Source organism: Monodelphis domestica, chromosome 8 (assembly GCF_027887165.1).
Source record: "Monodelphis domestica isolate mMonDom1 chromosome 8, mMonDom1.pri, whole genome shotgun sequence".
Lineage (NCBI taxonomy): Eukaryota > Metazoa > Chordata > Mammalia > Didelphimorphia > Didelphidae > Monodelphis > Monodelphis domestica.
The window spans coordinates 93,588,105-93,606,637 of NC_077234.1; the positions used below are offsets into that span (position 1 = coordinate 93,588,105).

The following is an 18,533-nucleotide window of genomic DNA, read 5'->3' on the forward strand; positions in this document are numbered from 1 at the left end:
TGTGTGTTTATTAATCCCTCCTTCACGATCCACCCTCCAAAATTGGAAATTTTTTTTTGTGACTCTATACACTCACTGCATCACCTACCTGCCAATAGTGACTATTTTAGTTCTAAAAAATGGTGAGCCAACAAACAAACCACAGAAGCAAGATAATTCATAAAGGAAACACAGCCAGGACTAGTGACACACATTTATGGAGATCTTTTGAATTTGTAAGTTCTGAGTTGCAATGACCAAGCTGATCAGGTTTCTGGACTAAATCAGGCATCGATAAGTTAAGTCCCAGGGAAGTTGAGAGCCACTAGTGTGCCTAATCAAGGGTGAATGAGACCAGGTCAGGTTTGTAAGATTTAAATTGGTTCAGATTCCAATTACAAAGGTCAAAGTTCCTATGTTCACAAATAATGGAATCAAATTCATTACTGGCCCCCATTCTTCCGGACATAGGAACTCACAGGCTCAAAAAAAAAATGCAACAATGAGACAACTTATAAAAATCTTGGATTCAACCAAAGGAATACTTAGAAGAAATTTTCTACAGCTAAATATTTTCATCAATAAAAGAGAAAAAACAAATTAATGAACTGAGAATGCAACTTAAAAAAAAAACATTAAAAAAGCAACCCCCCCAAAAAACTTAACACAAAAGCAGAAATTTTGAAAACCAAAGAAGAGATTAACAACAAAAAATCCAGAGCTACTATAGAAAGTATTCCAACTTTTACTATTTACTAAGTCATCATCTTGGCTCCACCCCCAGAGATACTATTCAATAGATAAATAATGAGCTATGGATACAATTCAGGACCAGGAATCAGGACTGTGAGATCAAATCCAGCCTCAGACAGTTACTAGCTGCGTGACTGTGGCTAAGTACTTTAGCTATTGTCACCTCAGTTTCCTCAGCTCTACAATGGGGATAATAATAGCATCTATTTCACAGGGTTGTTATAAGGATTAACTGAGAAAATAGTAGAACAATGTCTAGACCATAGTAGGTACTTAAAATATGTGAATTCCTTCCTTTTCCCTTTTAAAAAATAAGATAATCAACTAATCTGATTTTTAAAAAGGAAGGAAAATCAAATTGCCAATATCAAAAGGGGAGAAAAAGAATTCACTATAAATGAAGATGAAATAAAGAAAATTATCCAAAATTATTATCCCTAATAATATGCCAATAAAATCAATAGCTTAGATGAAATTGATGAATGTGCACAAAAACACGGAATAGCACATTAACAGAACAAGAAGTAGAGAATTTCAAAAATCTAATTTCAGAGAAAGAATTAAACTATAAATGAACTCCCAAAGAAAAAAAGCCCCAGACCCAAATGATGGATGCTACCAAACTCTATAACCATGAATATTGGATCTTGATAGCCAAACTAAAGAATAAAAACAGAGAAAGAAAACTATAGACCAATATCCCTAATGATCCATTCTGCAAAAATGCTCAATAAAAGATTAATACAGAGGCTACAATGACATTTTTAAAAAATTATTTATTGTGATGGGATTGGATTTATATCTGGAATGCAAGGCTGGTTCAGTATAAGGAAAACTATAAAGGTAATGGACCATATTAATAACAAAATAATTAAAACCACCTGATTTCATTAATAGCAGCTGGAAAAGCTTCTGAAAAATCTAATACTAACTTCTATTAAAAATATTAGAAAACATATGAATAAACAGATCTTTTCTTAACATGGCAAATGATATCTATTTAAAAGCAAAGGCCACCATTAAATGAAATAGAGGAATGCCATCCTAAGAAGATCATAAATAGAGTAAGGCTATTCGTTATCACCATTATTATTTGGCATACTACAAATACATATACATAGAAATAAAAATTGAAAAAGAAATTGAGAGAATAAGCAAAGGTAAAAAGGAAACAACAAAATCCTGTTTTGCAGGTACTATGCTCTACTTATAGAACCTTAATGATTCATCTAGCAAGATATGAAATTAACCCAAATAAAATCATTTTTTTTGTAAATGACTAATAAAATTCAAAAGGAATGGAAAGAAAAAAAATCACCAAATTTTATTCAAAATAGCTCCAGAATACATAAAATATCTCTGTCTATCTACTACTAGACACACAAGAACAGTGCATATTTAGAACTACAAAATACCCTTTACAGAAATAATAGACATAAAGAATCAAAGAAAAATAAATTGCTCATGATTAGGTTATGCCAATACAGTAAAAGTGGCAATGGGGCTATCAATTCAAATGTGCCATCCCAATCAAATTATTCAAGAAATATTTTTTAGAGCTACCAAAAAAAATAGCAAAATTTATCTGAAAGAAGAGAAGGTCAAGAATCTCAAGGAAAAATATTTTTTTAAAAAGTGGGACAGAGTTATCCTCTCCACTTGTATATGAAAATGCTAATTTTAAGTTTAAATTAGGAAACATTTTTATGATGATGAATCTTATGACTTAAGCAGCTCCATAAATGGTGATTTCACTCATTTCTGATTTAATTTGAATTCTAATTAGGACTGACCTCATTAAAAACAAAACATACTTTCCACCTTAGAATCAATATTTGTTCCAGGGCAAAAGAGCAGTAAGGGCTAGGCAATTGTGATTAAGTGACTTGCCCAGGATCTCACAACTTGGAAGTGTCTTGAGGTCACATTTGAACTCAGGAACTCCCAGCTCTCTATCCACTAAGTCACCTAGCTGCCCCATGGACTGACGCCATTTAATAAAAGCCTTTGAGGAGTCCCTCAAACAAGCCTAGTCACAAGCTAGGTATGTCTAGGATAGTCTGATTAAATATGCCTTATTTATACCATTTCACTGGTAGCCTATTGTGTACAGAACTTCTTGAAGAACATTTTTCAGATAACCTATAATCAATAGACTCATTTCTCATAACATGTCAAGGATCTATGATTTCCTTGGTGTGGGAACATTCTCCACCAAACCTGTCTGGACCCATGACATGACTTAGAGAATTTAGTTGAGATGTTCAGTCTTAGGGAAAGTATCAGAGGCTAAATTTTAATCCAGATCTTTCTGAATCCAAATCCATCCCTCCCTATACAATTTTACCCTGAATTTTCATTTGTTGCATTCAAAAAATGAAGAATGATCATGAAAGAAAGAAAGGAGAAAAAAGCAAAAAAGCTATGCTGACCAGGGAAGTCAAGAAAACTCCATTTTTGCTCTTTGAGAGAAAGTGGAGGGCAATGGAAAGTGCATGAGTTTGGGATTGAGTTTGGGTCCAAATCAGGCTTAGCTGCTGATTACTTGGTGTGATCTTGGGCAAAGTCATTCACCTCTCTAGGTCCTCAGTTTACCCTTTGTGACACAAGGGGCTTGGACTAGACATTCTTTCAGGTCCCTTTCAATTCAGGGTCCTTTTCTCTGTTACTGCTTTTTTTTTTTAAACTCTTACCTTCTATCTTGGGATGGTTTCCAAGGCAGATGAGTGGTAAGGACTAGGCGATGGAAGTTAAGTGACTTGCCCAGGGTCATAGAGCTAGGAAGTATCTGAGGCTAGATTTAAACCTAGAACCTCCTGCCTCTGGGTCTGGCTCTCAATCCACTGAGCCACCTAAGTTTCCACCATGTTACTATTTTTTGCAAGGTATAGACTTTAAAAATAAAAACATTAAAAAGATAGATTTTAAAAATAAAAAATAAAATATTTTTTAAATCTTTTTAATTTTTTTCTCTTGAACTGAAGTGTCACCAAATCAAATCAAATCAAATGGGCATTTCCATATGTTCTAATATATGTGTATATGTATATACATGTATGTACATATGCAGCATCACCATAGCAATGTAGTGATTGAATTTTTAGCAAATGCCACTGATATAAGCATATTTATCAGTTTGTAGAAAAACAGTAGAAGTTAGAATAAGAAGATTATTGAAGGCAGAAATATTTCATTTTTATCTTCATGCTCCCAGAATCTTCCAGAGTTCCTGATATGTAAGAGCCAAATAATAGATGCTTGCTAATTGTCTTAACCCTCATTTTACAGAAAACTGAAGCCTTGCTCAGAGTCACAGAGATAATAAATAGCAGAGATGGAATTTGAAGCCCTGGACTATTGATTCCAAATAGAATATTCTTTCCCCTGCTGCTTTATAATTACTCTCATGACTATTAAAAACAAAAAACAAAAAATACCCTTACCTTCTGTCTTAGAATTGATGCTAAATATAATTTCCAAGACAAAATAGGGGTTAATGTTAGGCAAATGAAATTAAGTGACTTGACCAGAGTCACACTTCTGGGAAGTTTCTTTGGTCAAATTTGAACCCAGGACCTTCCCTCTCCAGGCCTAGTTCTCTCTCTCTCTCTCTCTCTCTCTCTCTCTCTCTCTCTCTCTCTCTCTCTCTCTCCCTTAATTACCCTACAAGCTCCTAGAATTCTGGCAATGGCATTGTCATTCATTCATTCATTCATTTATGAAATGAATCATTCATTCATGAAATGAATCATTCATTTAATTCAATTTGGCCACCTCCTCCCCTTCACTGAAATACTCTGAATACTCTTGGTATGTGCAAAGAATTCTGGGTTAATTAAGCCTCAAGGCTTTGCCTGCAATATAATATAAAGTCTACCAGGTCCTACTCCCCAAATTAAAAGGGTTCGAAAGTATAGGCTGAGTTATGAGGTTTTGTCTGGGGACCAAACCAAGTTCTGAAGGAATGATTTACTTTAAAAATTTGGCCAGGAAATGACTTCTTTTCCCCACCACAACTCATGAAACTGTCCATTATGATGCGGTAAAAGTGTAGCCCAAATAATAAAGGGAATACCCATTCCAATGAAATCCCCTACATTTTAAAATATCACGGCATTTTTGGTGTCCCAATTCCCAACAGTCAATTTTTTGTCTCCATTTTTCATCCACTTATTAGAGACTTCAAGAAGTCCATGATATCCAATACAGGCAAAGTTGATTAGAGAAAGGACATGGGTCAACTGTATTTTTTTTTTTGCTACCTTTCAATTTACATTAAAACTTCATTTTACATAGATCCTATTGTAACATTTTAACAGACTAGAATGGTAATCACACTGCAGTATCCCTCTAAAATAGATGCTAGAATTCAGCGGCTTTCTACCTTCATTCCCTAAAGTATACATCTCAAGAGTTCCTTAAAGGAATCTGAAGTCCAAGAAGATCTGTTTCTTCTCCGTCTGTATTCTACAACTTTGAGCCTATGTGCCCTCTCAGAGTGGCATTCCAGCTTGGGTTTGTTTTTTTAAGTTTTAAGGGCTGTTCTAGAGATTCAGAAAGTTTGAAAATCACTGGCATGGTACTTTGGAACCATGTGTGTTGTGTTTCAATGCATCACTTCTTTTTTTTTTTTTCCCTCAAGAAAATACATTTTCTAAGTCATAGATCCTTAGTAGCATCCACCTCCAAGCCTATGCCTGGAACTCCCTCTTTGCTCATTTCAATGTTTTTTGAGTTCTAGTGCAGATGCTTCTTCTTCTAAGATGCCCTCTCTGGAACTATTCTCTTCACCCTTTCTCCAACCTCAATGAAAGCAATCTGTCCTTCTAAAATTTTCCTAGTGCACTTTAGATTGCTCAGACTACATTTCACCTGAAGAGAAGATTGGACTCAACGAAAGGGAAAACTTCCTAACAACTAGAGCTTTCCCAAAGTGGAATGGATTATCTCAACAAGTAGTCTTCAAAAGCCTCTAAAAACCAGCTGAATGACCATTTGTCAGAGGGGGATTTAATTGAACAGCAGTTCAAAACTTTTTAGCCTAAAGTAAAAAAGTGATATTACAGTTGTTCATCTGCTTTACTGGAGAATTATCCCATTGGGAGTTACTTATGCCAAGAGGGCAGCAAGGTTGCACAATGGCTAGAGGCCCAAGCCTGGAATCACCTTCCTTTTGGTTTCAAATCTGCCCTTGAACACTTACTAGCTGTATGACCTGGGCAAGTCACTTAATCCTGTTTACCTCAGTTTCCTCATCTTTAAAATGAGCTGGAGAAGGAAATGGCAAAGCACTCCAATACCACTGCCAAGAAAACCACAAATGGGGTCATGAAGCATCTGAAACAACTGAACAATCAAATACCCCGGATATCACAAGTCTCTATTTTTTTAAAAAAGGCACTTCAGATTAGAGGACTCCTGAGATTCCCTTCTAACTGAAATTCCATATTATCATACTAATATAATATACTAATGGGGCGATGTTACATCTACTAGACTATAAAGCCCTTTGAGGGCAGGGATCATGATTTGCTTTCCATCTTTTCATTCCCAGTGCAAATCACACTTAATACGTGTCCTTAATACAGATCTATTAAACTGAATAAAATTGCACTACAGAACTAGAGAGGCTGGGAAGCCAGAAGGAAAAACCAAATATGGTAGCAGTTTTCACTCCAGATAGGAAAAAAGAGAAAGAAGTCCTCCCTTAACACAAGTCTTTAAATCTAACTTGGCTCCTGGTACAAGTCTATATTAGCAGAAGAAAACAATTTACAGACATGTGAAGGGTAATAGGCAATAAGCGGCATGTGTTCATAAATCCCAGGAAGACAAATTTGATTACAGAGCATGTTTTTTCATCGAGTTACAACATAAGCAGACAGAGGATAAAGGAGATGTCATATATTGTAGTTTTAGTTAAGCATTTGACACGGAATCTCATGAAATCTCACTCCAAACATTTATTTAAATTGGCATGGATATGAGGACTGTCAGGGGGACTCAACACTATCGGAAGGACAGGCACAAACAAAGGGTAATGAGAAATGGAAATGTGTCGTGAAGCAGCCTGGAAGGGGAGAACTGGTGGTGTTCATTCCAATTTTATTTAGAATCTTCATTAAGGATCTAGGAGTAAACAGTGCCTTAATGAAATTCACAGAGCCTCCCCCAATTGGGAAATGCTGCAAATACCAGGGAGAACTAAAACTGCTGTCTACAAAGGGAACTCACAGGTCAGACATCCAGGCAAGAAATAACAATGACAGCTTGGGAAAAAAATACTGTGAGTCCAGGCACTGGGGGGAAATAAATCAGAAACACAAATATTTAATGTGAGAAAGAAAAAGTGGAAATCAATAAAGCCTGAATAGACCTAGAGGTGATAACAAATAGCAAACTATGTGCATTTGCAATGTGATAGAGGAGAAAGAAAAGATCTGATGGGCTATAGACCCAGAGGCACCTGAATGCTAAAATGGAGCACAAGTCCTATAAATCGTGTTGACAAAACAGTGGACTCTCCCACCCTCTTAAAGCTCCACTGGGCAGACCATAGATCTAAAGCTGCCCAGGACCTCAAAAGCCATTTTGTATAACCCTTGCCTTTTACAAGGGAAGAAATTGAGGTCGAGGGAGACTAGCAACTTGCCTAAGGTCACAAAAGAAATCATGTCAGAGATAGGATTTGAATTCCAACCTGCTTACCAGAAAGCCAGGGCTTTCTCCACCATGGTACGGAGACTTCCTAATGTCCTGGAAGCACTTTGAAGCAGAGTAGTAGAAGTGACTAAAGAGGGAAATTTGTTTTCTCTGTGAAGACATAACCAGACACAATAGAAGGGTCCCCCTTAGAGGTCCTATATGTGGAGATAGAACCAGAAAGGTAGAAGGACCTCCCTTGGAGGGCTATGTGTGGAGATACAACCAGAGAAGGGTCTCCCTTAAAGGTCCTATGGGTGAAGTTACAAATAGAGAGGAGGGGTCCCCCCACCCCATCCCTTAGAAGTCCCGAGTGTGTAGATACAACCAGAGAGATAGGGTTGTGGTTGGGGAGCAATGGGCTCTCTGCGAATGGGTAAAATAAATGAGCCTATATCTATATTTTAGTTCAAATCATTAAAGTACACTAATAATTATTCTTTGGTCTTATGTTATATATATGAGACAGCCAAAAGGCTTAGTGGGGTAGAGTGCTAGGTCTTAAGTTGAGACCTGAGTTCAAATTTGACTTCAGATGCTCAGTAGTTGTGACTTGGACAAGTCAGTCAACCTCTGTTTGCCTTAATCCACTGGAGCAGAAAATGGCAAACCTCTCCAGTTACCAAGAAAACATCACGGACAGCATTAGCACGCTATGATCCATGGAATCCCAAAGAGTCCGACGTGACTGAACAACAAACAACTCTAACCATGTGTTTGTTCAGAGGGTTTTTTTGTTTCTCTGTTGCTTGGTTTTTACCAGACCTTTGACTTCATCTCTGTGGGAGGAAGCCCTTCTACCAATCCAAGATAAAGATCTCTATTTTGTACTTGTGGTTTTATAGAATTGCCTGGGTACGTTGACATGTTATGTGACTTGCCTAAAGTCATACAGGCAGAATGTGTCAGAGATGAATCTGAATCCAGATCTTCCTGGCTCACTGAGTTGTCATGTATAAATGAAATAAAACAACAGTATCAATATACATATGTATATATACCTAATTTTTAAACCAACATAGTTGAGATTGGCAAACCATTCTAGTATCTGCCAAGAAACCCTAAGATGGACCACAAAGTATCAGACGTGACTGAACAACAACAAATAGATGAGATTAGTACAAAACCTCTGACAACCAAATTCATTATATATGTAAAAAACATAAACACATATGTGTGTATATGCATATATGTATAGGCATTTATGTGGGTATATATACATATATACAATGTCTACAATAATTTAACTAAATCAGCATTTATTAAGTGCTTATTATATATGCCACTGTGCTAATTGCTGGAATTACAAAATTCAAGGTAAATAGTCCTATAACTCACAGAGTTGACATTTTGCTGGGGGACTGAAGGGAGGAAAGGGTTTAAATAGTTTTATTTAAACTTATTTAATTTTATTTACTATATATTTATAATTATATAAAATTAATTTAAACTAAATTTAAAAATAAAAAGTATTTATTTAAACAAACTACAAAATAATTTGAGGCAGCAAAGACCCTAATTACCAGAAGAATCAGGAAAAAGGTGGCATCTGAACTGAGCCATGCATGGGACAATAAAAAAAAAAAATTGTTATATTTAGAATCATAGGACCTGGGTTTGAATCCTAGGCTTTGCAACCTGTGTGACCTTAGACAAGTCACTAACCTGGACCTCAGTTTCTTCATCTGTAAAGTGATAAGTTGGGCAAGATGGCATATAAAGTCCCTTCTAGTTCTAAATCTATGATTCTATGATATATATATATATATATATACAAAAAAGTTTGACTTTTCAAAAAAATATATTCATCTTACAAAATAAATTATTTTTCTCCTATTCAAAAAATTCCTGACTCCTGATCTAGCCCAGCTCCTTCATTTCAAAAATGGGGAACTATAAGGCTCTGAGATGAATTTATATTCCCAAAGCCACAGAATTAGCCATTGATGGAGCCAGAACTGGAAATTCTATTCCAGTTCTTTTCAATAAATCAGACAATTTTTTTTTTTGCTTATTTGCAGTAGTAATTCAAAGCACTTCAGAAAAGAATAACTTCTCTTTTCTAGAAGTATTCCTTACATAGCAAGAGGACAGATTATCTCCAATTTATCAAAATAGGAATTGGGTAACACAGGAATAGAATGTTTAATTCCTAGGAGGTCACCTTGTCCCCTCAGCCAATGAACCCTCAAGAAAGTGTTATCCCATCTACAACATATATCACCAGAAAACAATCTATGTGTCCCAGTCTTAATCCCCCATAGACACCTCTACTGGACTAAAAAGGAACAAGCACTGTCCCCACCCACCCACCCACCCAAAAGCTCAAGATCAAACTTGTGGAATATTACCTTTCCCAAAACACTCTCCACCTCCCATTTCTGCCTCTCTAACCATTTACATCATTCATCAACCTTGACTCCTTACATCCTGTGAAGAGCTATCCTGGCTTCCATTCAGGATAGCTCTTGCAGGTAAAAACTCTTCTAAACCACAGCATTTCCCTTTCTTCCTATCTTGTACTTTTGCCACTTGTTAATAAGTGTGTGTGTGCACGTACGTATGTTTTGAGACTATGGGGACATTCTCTTGGCCAGAGTTGCTCCCATGGGGACACCAGAAAGTTAAGTGACTTGCCTAGGGTTACACCATTAATTTGTGTCAGAAGGTAGATTTGAACCTAAGTTGCAAAGACTTCCTGATTCTCAGGCTGGCTCTCTATCCATCACATCATGCCGCCTCTCTAAATATTAATATAGAGAGCGTTAATGGGATGGATGAGCAGGAACCCAAAAGAGGCACCAACAGCAATAGATTCTTCCAGGAGCTGCTTGTCCCCCTATACCCACCCATAGCCCACCAAAAAACTAGTTGTATACAAATTCTAAACATTAACCTTCCTGCACTCATATAATCATTATTGTAATTCTACCACCAGAAGCAGCATTTTTTAATAAGGAGAAACCGATTTAATTCTAGGTATAATCAGCATGGAATGAAGTTGCTACAAAATTGACTGCTCAGGGGCAGCTAGGCAGCATAGTGTATATAATGCCAAACCTGGAGCTGGAAGGACCTGGGTTCAAATGTGACCTCCCTGGACAAGTCACTTACCCTGTTTGCCTAGCCCTTGCCCTTCTGTCTAAGAGTTGTTACTAGGTCAGAAAGTAAGGGAAGAAAGAAAGGAAGGGAAGAAAGAAAGAAAGGAAGGAAGGAAGGAAGGAAGGAAGGAAGGAAGGAAGGAAGAGAAGAAAGAAAGAAAGAAAGAAAGAAAGAAAGAAAGAAAGAAAGAAAGAAAGAAAGAAAGAAAGAAAGAAAGAAAGAAAGAAAGAAAGAAAGAAAGAAGAAAGAAAGAAAGAAAGAAAGAAAGAAAGAAAGAAAGAAAGAAAGAAAGAAAGAAAGAAAGAAAGAAAGAAGAAAGAAAGAAAGAAGAAAGAAAGAAAGAAAGAAAGAAAGAAAGAAAGAAAGAAAGAAAGAAAGAAAGAAGAAAGAAAGAAAGAAAGAAAGAAAAGAAGAAAGAAAGATAAGAAAGAAAGAAAGAAGAAAGAAAAAAGAAAGAAAGGAGAAAGAAAGAAAGAAAGAAAGGAAGGAAGGAAGGAAGGAAGGAAGAAAGAAAGAAAGAAGAAAGAAAGAAAGAAAGAAAGAAAGAGAAGAAAAGAAAGAAAGAAAGAAAGAAAGAAAGAAAGGAAAGAAAGAAAGAAAGAAAGAAAGAAAGAAAGAAAGAAAGAAAGAAAGAAAGAAAGAAAGAAAGAGAGAAAGAGAGAAAGAGAGAAGAGAGAGAGAGAGAGAGAGAGAGAGAGAGAGAGAGAAGAGAGAGAAGAGAGAAGAGAGAGAAAGAGAGAAAGAGAGAAAGAGAGTAAGAGAGAAAGAGAGAAAGAGAGAAGAAGAGAAAGAAGAGAATGAGAGAAAGAGAAGAAAGAAAGAAAGAAAGAAAGAAAGAAGAAAGAAAGAAAGAAAAGAAGAATGAAAGAAAGAAAGAAAGAAAGAAAGAAAGAAAGAAAGAAAGAAAGAAAGAAAGAAAGAAAGAAAGAAAGAAGAAGAAAGAAAACTGACTGTTCAATATGAGGTTGTAAAATACAATCTGGATCTGAGGGTCCTAAATTGCCAATCCTCTGCTGGCATATTGGGAAGTCCCACTGGTCCCTCTTGCTCCAAATTGTTACAATCGCTCCTACTAAGAGGGAATTCCAATCATTTTCTTGCCATTTTCTACTTTCCTTCTGAAAACACTCTCGGGAAGGTTGGCGTTAGAAGTTACTTTCTACCCACTGAAAAGCTGTTCTGCCCCTAATTATTCCTATATCAAACATGTTAGGCTTTACCTCCACATACGCCTTCTTTAACTCCACATTTCAGCCTGAATGGCTGAGGCTTACAAACAGGGTGGCAGGCAACAACACAAGAGATATGGTAGCCCCCATTGTGACATAGCAACAGGAGACAATCCAAACATCTGCTAGCATCTACCAGCAACAAAATGAAGAATGATTGGCAAATCAAGAACCAGGAACTGAAAGGAACTGAAAGCTTCTATTTTACTTGCTATCAGCTCACTAGTTTTTGTTCTTCCTGCTGTTGCCAAAAGAATTTGTAAGCCCCATCCATCTTCTTCGTCTTTGGTAAGTAGACACGGAGACAGTGACTGTTGTCTTGACCCCTCAAAATTGTGGTCCCAGGAACATTAGCTTTACCTTGTGTCTCTAAAAATGTCTCCACATATATTCATTCTCATGTATTTAGGCTAAGGAGCAGTTTAACCCTCTCTCTCAATTCTCGGTAACTGTTTTGAGATGGTGGACCATTTCATCGGGTGATAGAAATTTAGAGCCAGTAGGGGACTATAAAGAACATCTTTATAGCCAATGAAACATGCCTCCTGTCTAACAGCAGAGAAGTGATGGACTCTGGGTAAGAAATAAGGCATGTCAGATATATGTTGTGTTGATGGGATTTACATAATTCTCCTTCTTTGTCATAAGGAAGGGTAATAAAGAAGAGGTATCATTAGGACAGAACAGTGTTGTTTAACAAATGTTAAGAGAAAACATTTATATTTTTTAAAGTTTATCTGGACCGGCAATTTCCAAACTTCTATCAATAAAAACTTTCTGGGCATTGCCCTATATAATTACCCATTTATAAATTATATACATATACTATAATACTGATAATTATATACACTAGTGAGTTAATCAAAAAAGCATTTATTAAGCACTTACTGGGGATACAAAAGCAGGCAAAAATAGTCCTGCCCTCAAGAAGTTCAGATTCTTATGTGGTGCTCGTCACATACATAATTTTGTACATAAGACATATACAGAGTAAACAAGTGATCATCTTAGAGAGGTAGGCACTAACAGCAAAGAGGACCAAGGAAGGATCTCCTGCAGAAGGTGGAATTGTGCTGAACCTTTTTTTTAAGCCCTTACTTTGTCTTGGTATCAATTCTAAGAGAGGAGAACAAGGACTAAACTATTAAGGTTAAGTGACTTGCCCAGGTTCACATAGCTGGAATGTCTGAGGTCAGATGTGAACCTAGGTCCTCTTGACTGCAGGCCTGTGCTAATAGTAGCTGCCCTAAGTTGAATCTTGAAAAAGCCAAGATTAAGAGGCAATGAGAGAACGTTCTAGGGTGAGGGGTCAACCATCTCAAATAAAAATACTAGAGATGAAGTACTGTATGTGAGGAACAGCTAGTAGATTAATATAGCTAAGTTATATAGTGTGGAGTGACTTAAATACAAAAAAGACTAGAAATGTAGAGAGGGACTGGGTAATGAAGAGTTTTAAATGCCTGAGGATTTTACATTTGATCCTTGAGATAATAGGGAGCCACTGGAGTTTAATGAGGGGGGGGAAAGGGGAGAAGCACATAGGCTGATCTAGAAACTTTAGAAAAATCATTTGACAGCCAGGAGGATGAGTTGGACTAAGAAGAGACTTGAGATGGGGAAACTAATAAGGTTGCTGAAACAACCCAGGAAAAAAGTGATGAAGTCTTAACTAGGGTGATGGATTAGTGAATAGAGAGAAAAAGGAATATAATACATGAGAGATGTTGCAAAAGTAAAGAAGAGGTTTGGCAATAGATTTATGTCTGGGGTGAGTGAAAGTGAGAGGTCAAAGTTGACACTAGAGAGAGGATCTTAGGGGCCTGAGGAGAGAGCAAGGTTAAAAGATGAGACACAATAAAATAATATTTGATCCTGAAATCAATAGAGAGCCACTAGAGTTAATACAGAGAGAAAGAAGTGACATTGGCAGACCTGCAGTTTTAAGAAAAAAAAATCACCTTGACTCCTGTGTTGGGGATTTATTAAAGAGGGGATAGACTTGAAGCAAAGAGACTAAGTTAGGAAACTATTACTTTAGTTTAGGTAAGAGGTTATGAGGTGTTGAGCTAGAGTAATGTTGGTATGAGTAGGGAGAAGAAGAAAAATACAAAACATATTGTGGAGGTAAAAATGGTACAATTTGAATATCTAGGGTGGGAAAGAGTAAGAAGAAAAAGATAGTACCAAAGTTGAGAACCCAAGTGACTAAAATGACTGAATTGTATGCTCAAAAGAAATAGGGAATTTCAGAAGAAAGGTAGATGGGGGCCGGCAGGATGAAGAGGGGAAAGGTAATGAATTCTCCTTTGGACATGTTACAGAGTTTGAAATGCCTATGATACATCAAAATATCTCATAGGTACTTCATGATGTGAAACTAGAGTTCAGGAGAATTATTATGACTGGATGGAATATATGATATATATTACATATTTTTATTATATATATATATATATCTAGATAGTATATAATATATGTATGTATCAGAGTCATCCACATATAGTAATTGATATAGGCACTGATATGGTCACCAAGTAAGAGGGCATAGAGAAAAGAAGGTCCAAGACAGAGTCTTAGGGAATGCCTATTGTTAGGGGATGTGATATAACAAACAAGTAAAGTAGATTAAGGAGTGGTCCTATAGATAGGAGAACCAAGAAAGGGCAGTGTCAGGAGCACCCAAAGAGAATAAGTATCCAGGACAAGGAAGGGTGGTCAGCATGGTCACAGTGATCAGAGAAGGAAGAGGACTGAGAAAAAAAAAAGGTCATCAAATTTGGCAATTAAGAAATTGTTGGTAACTTTGATTGTTGGCTAAGATGGAGATTGAGAACCTGGGTGTAAGAAGCATGATGATGCCCTCCCCAAAAATAGGGAAGTTCAAAAAGAAGGATATCAGGAATAAAGGATAAATGTCATTATAATCCACCTATATCTGTTCATCCTATGCTACTCACTCTTTCCCAGTGAAAAGGATGTGCAATGATGATGGATGGTGCATATTTATTTTTCCTCAGAGCTCAGAGACTCTGGCCACAATCTAGAGGATTGGGGGGTGAAGAAAGTGAGTGGTAAGGAGGAGTGGAGCTTTGCCAGCACAGATACTGCCTGGTGTCTAGATCAGAAGCTGAGTTATATTGTTATATTCAATAATATATTCTATTAATAATATTAGAATCTCCTAGAGGGCCTAACACACTGTGTACAGCCACTGAAGACCAGAGTTGCAAGGGGATCAATAAAGTTACTTGGAGAAGTATTAAAGGAAGAGATTAAGTTGTGTAGAGACAAACCTCACTATTAGCTAGGGGAGGGATGCTGTTGGAGGCAGGGATGGGAGCCATCTTTCCACTCAGTGACTGAAATTAATCAACTTACCATTTAGGCTCATCACGCTGCCCCCCCCCTTAAGGTCATTCCAATGTCTCTATTTTGGACACCACTGCTCTGGACTAACTCCCCCATTTTACAGATGAGGAAGCTAAGAACCAGAAAGATTTCATCACTTTCCCAAGGCTACAAAGCTAACTAGAGGCAGAGAGAGCTAGGGCTCAAGACCCAATATCCTGATGATATTGGTGACACCATACTATGATTCTAGAAAACAAGCAAGTGTCTTTAACTAAAAACCATGTACTGAATTCATCTTTGATATGTAGGAACCCAAAAGCTTCTCAGATCTAGAACATCCCCCTCCACTTCCTATCCCCTGCAGAATTTTAACCTGGCCAGGAGAGATACTCAATGGACCAAGTATGATATGCTTTGCTTCCATATCCACACTCAAATCTGAGTTCCCCACAGCAGAAAAGAAGAATGTAGCTATAATGCCCTTTTGCTTACCATAAATACCCTCAATCATTTTATGCCCCAAGGGAGCAAATCTGAGTGCGAATGAACACGTACATCAGTCTACCTCATCCTCAGGTTTCAAATAACCAGATGGTCTAGAACAGCATTTCCTAAAATGATTCAGTCACAGACTGCTTTGAGGCATGGAATACATGAATGCAATCTTAAAGGCTGGTCCTGGAGAGGGGGGAAGAGAATATAATTCCCCAAGAAAAAAGGTAGAGTTTAGGGAAAGCTGGATGCTAACTTTTAGTGGGGAATAAGCTTATTTTTAAAAAATCATCATGTATAATAAAATTTTAAATATACAGAATTGTATATTTCAATTTTAGAGGGAAAAAATGTCACCAGCATTGATATTTTCCTATAGCCGTCTATGGTCCTTTCAGTTAGAATACCAGGATTCCATGGCATAAGGTTTGGGAAATGCCATTAGGGGCCCTCTTTTCCACTATTCCTCTAATATGTTTTGGAGCAGCTAAATTGATGCCTACACATTCATCTTTTAGATCATCTTTTTTTAAAAGGAAAGATAAAATCATACCAAGGAGAAGTTCCAGGTGTAGGTTCTATGTAGAGGTTGGTCTCCAAAGCACTCAGAACATTCCACTGGTGACATCACAAACAACTACCACATTTTCTCAGGACACACTGTTTTCCTCAGAGCCTCACAGACACAAATATGACATTTTAGGTTAGTGATAGGCAGACAAGTAAATTGTCCTTGGCTGGCTTTGTCTACACAGTTTAACAGAGCAGTGTGACACATAATCAGCCCCAACAAATGGCCTCCCCTCTAGTTTGGTCATCCCTGCTGCCAGTCACACTGGAAAAGGACAATTTCCCCCCTCTGGCAGGGTGGCTTTAAGGCCACCTCATATATCTAAAGCCCATTTATTATGTGGGAATCTTATTTACATCTCTTGCAGGTGGTTACTCTAGGAAAGGTCCTCAACCTAACTAAAATACAAAAGTCTGACACCCACAGCACACTAATGGGCAATTGGGCTTCTCAAGCTTCCAGTCCTTCACCTCCCTACTCAATTCATCAGTCAGAGAGACAGAAACATACTGCTCCATTCAAGCCCTTCAGTTGGGAGGTTACTTAATGATCGAATTATAGAAATTCAGGGCCAGAGAGGACTTGGAGTCATCTAGGCTTAAGCCCAGGAAGACCTAGGGGAAGACAATCACAACTCTCTAATCATCAGGTCTACAATAGACAGACTAGTAAATCAAAGACAGTGTTCTTTAAAGAGATCAGTGGGAAATACTGAGATTTTAAATTCCCCTTCTAGCAGTTGTATAGGGGATATACTAAGATTATATATGGGAGGGTAGCCTGGCTCCACTATATAATTAATAACCAAATTTAATCATGTCAAACTGATCAATCAGTGTAGTAGACAACCACATATTCAGCGCCATAACAATAAGCATTACATAATAGAGAGAAAGTACAAGTCATAGTCCCTGACTTTATGGTGCTTCTAATCAGGGGGAGCTTGAGCCCATCACCAACAGCCTAATGGACATTTCAAATTAAATGTACTATATAGACTTCTTAAATTCAATATATCCAATATAGAAAATTATTTTCTTTTTCCTCAAAAATCCTTCTTCAGAATTTTACTATTGAAACTAAGGGTATCATCATCTTCCAGGTTCACAAACGCTGGAACATTCTTGACTCTACTCTCTACCTTACATATCCTAGGTTGCCTTAGATATGTATGTAAAACAATTGGTGACAGAACAAGAAAGTTCAGAATTAAGGGTTGAATCGTGTGTGTGTGTGTGTGTGTGTGTGTGTGTGTGAGAGAGAGAGAGAGAGAGAGAGAGAGAGAGAGAGAGAGAGAGAGAGAGAGAGAGAGATGCAGTCAGAAAGGCCTGAATTAAATCTGGTCTCAGACACTCACCCTATGGGTAAGCTTCCCTTGGTCTTAGTTTCTTCATCAGTAAAAATGGGAATAATAATAGCAATTATCTCCTGGGGTTGTTGTCAAGATAAAAATAAATAATATTTGTAAAGCACTTTGCAAACATTAAAGAATAAAATAAATAAAGGTAGTAGCAATAGCAGCAGCAATTATAGTAGTGGTAGAAGTAGTAGCAGCAGTAGCAACAGTAGTAGAAGTGGTAGTAACAGCAGCAGCAACAGTAGTACTAGTTAGTAGTATAAGTAGTAGTTGAGGAAGAGGGGGAGGAGGAGGAATAGAGTAGTAGTAGTGGTAGTAACAGTAGCAGTAGGAATTATAAATAGTAGAAGTAGTAGAGGAAGTAGCAGTAGTAATAACAGTAGTAGTAGAAGCAGAAATAGTGGTAGAAGAGTAGCAGCAGTAGTAGTAGTAACAGTAGTAATAGCAGTAGTAGTAGAAGCAACAGTAGCAGTAGTAATAATGGTAGTAATAGCAGCATTAGTAGAAGTAATAGTAGCAGTAGTAGTAGTAACAGTAATAATAGCAGCAGCAGCAGTAGAAGCAGTTAGCAAGTAGTATGAGTAGTAGTATGAACAGGAGTAGTGGTTATGGTAATGGTGGTGGTGAAAGGAAGAGGAAGAGGAGGAAAAAGAGGAGGAGGTCATGGTGATGGTGGTGGTGTCATTGTCCAAGAAGACACAGTTATGAAGGCTGGAATAGTCAGAAAAGGGAGGTTTAATAGGGGAAAAAAAGGAACTTTAACTGGGCACTAAAGGATGAATAGAATATAGGAAATCAAAGGACAGATGGGAGAGAATTTAAGTAAAGGCCGTGTGTTCAGTTCTGGGCATAACATTTTAGTAGAATGAAGAGAGAAGAAAAAGCAACTAGCATGCTGAGGAGATTGAAGGCCATGATATAAAAAGGATTAATCTATCATTATAACTAGGGATGTTAAGTTCAAAGAAAAAAATGTATATTGGGAGGGGGAGAG

At 37.2% G+C, this 18,533-nt stretch overlaps 1 protein-coding gene across 10 annotated transcripts in view; it reads right to left on the bottom strand.

Annotated features, from left to right (window-relative positions):
- CBY2 (chibby family member 2) overlaps positions 1 to 16,355 on the bottom strand; it is a 34,761-nt gene extending 18,406 nt beyond the window's left edge. Inside the window, exons 1-2 of one of the 10 annotated variants that reach the window (XM_007501575.3) lie at positions 16,165 to 16,355; positions 7,441 to 7,545 (exon numbers count right to left, since the gene is read on the bottom strand). In XM_007501575.3, the coding sequence (XP_007501637.1) occupies positions 7,441 to 7,545; positions 16,165 to 16,239 (180 nt within the window). In that variant the 5' untranslated portion in view covers positions 16,240 to 16,355. Of the gene's footprint in view, positions 1 to 7,440; positions 7,546 to 11,756; positions 11,801 to 16,164 lie in introns of those variants that run through there. The other 9 variants (XM_007501578.3, XM_056807356.1, XM_056807358.1 and 6 more) reach the window with 9 other exon arrangements.
- Positions 16,356 to 18,533: the final 2,178 nt, after the last annotated feature.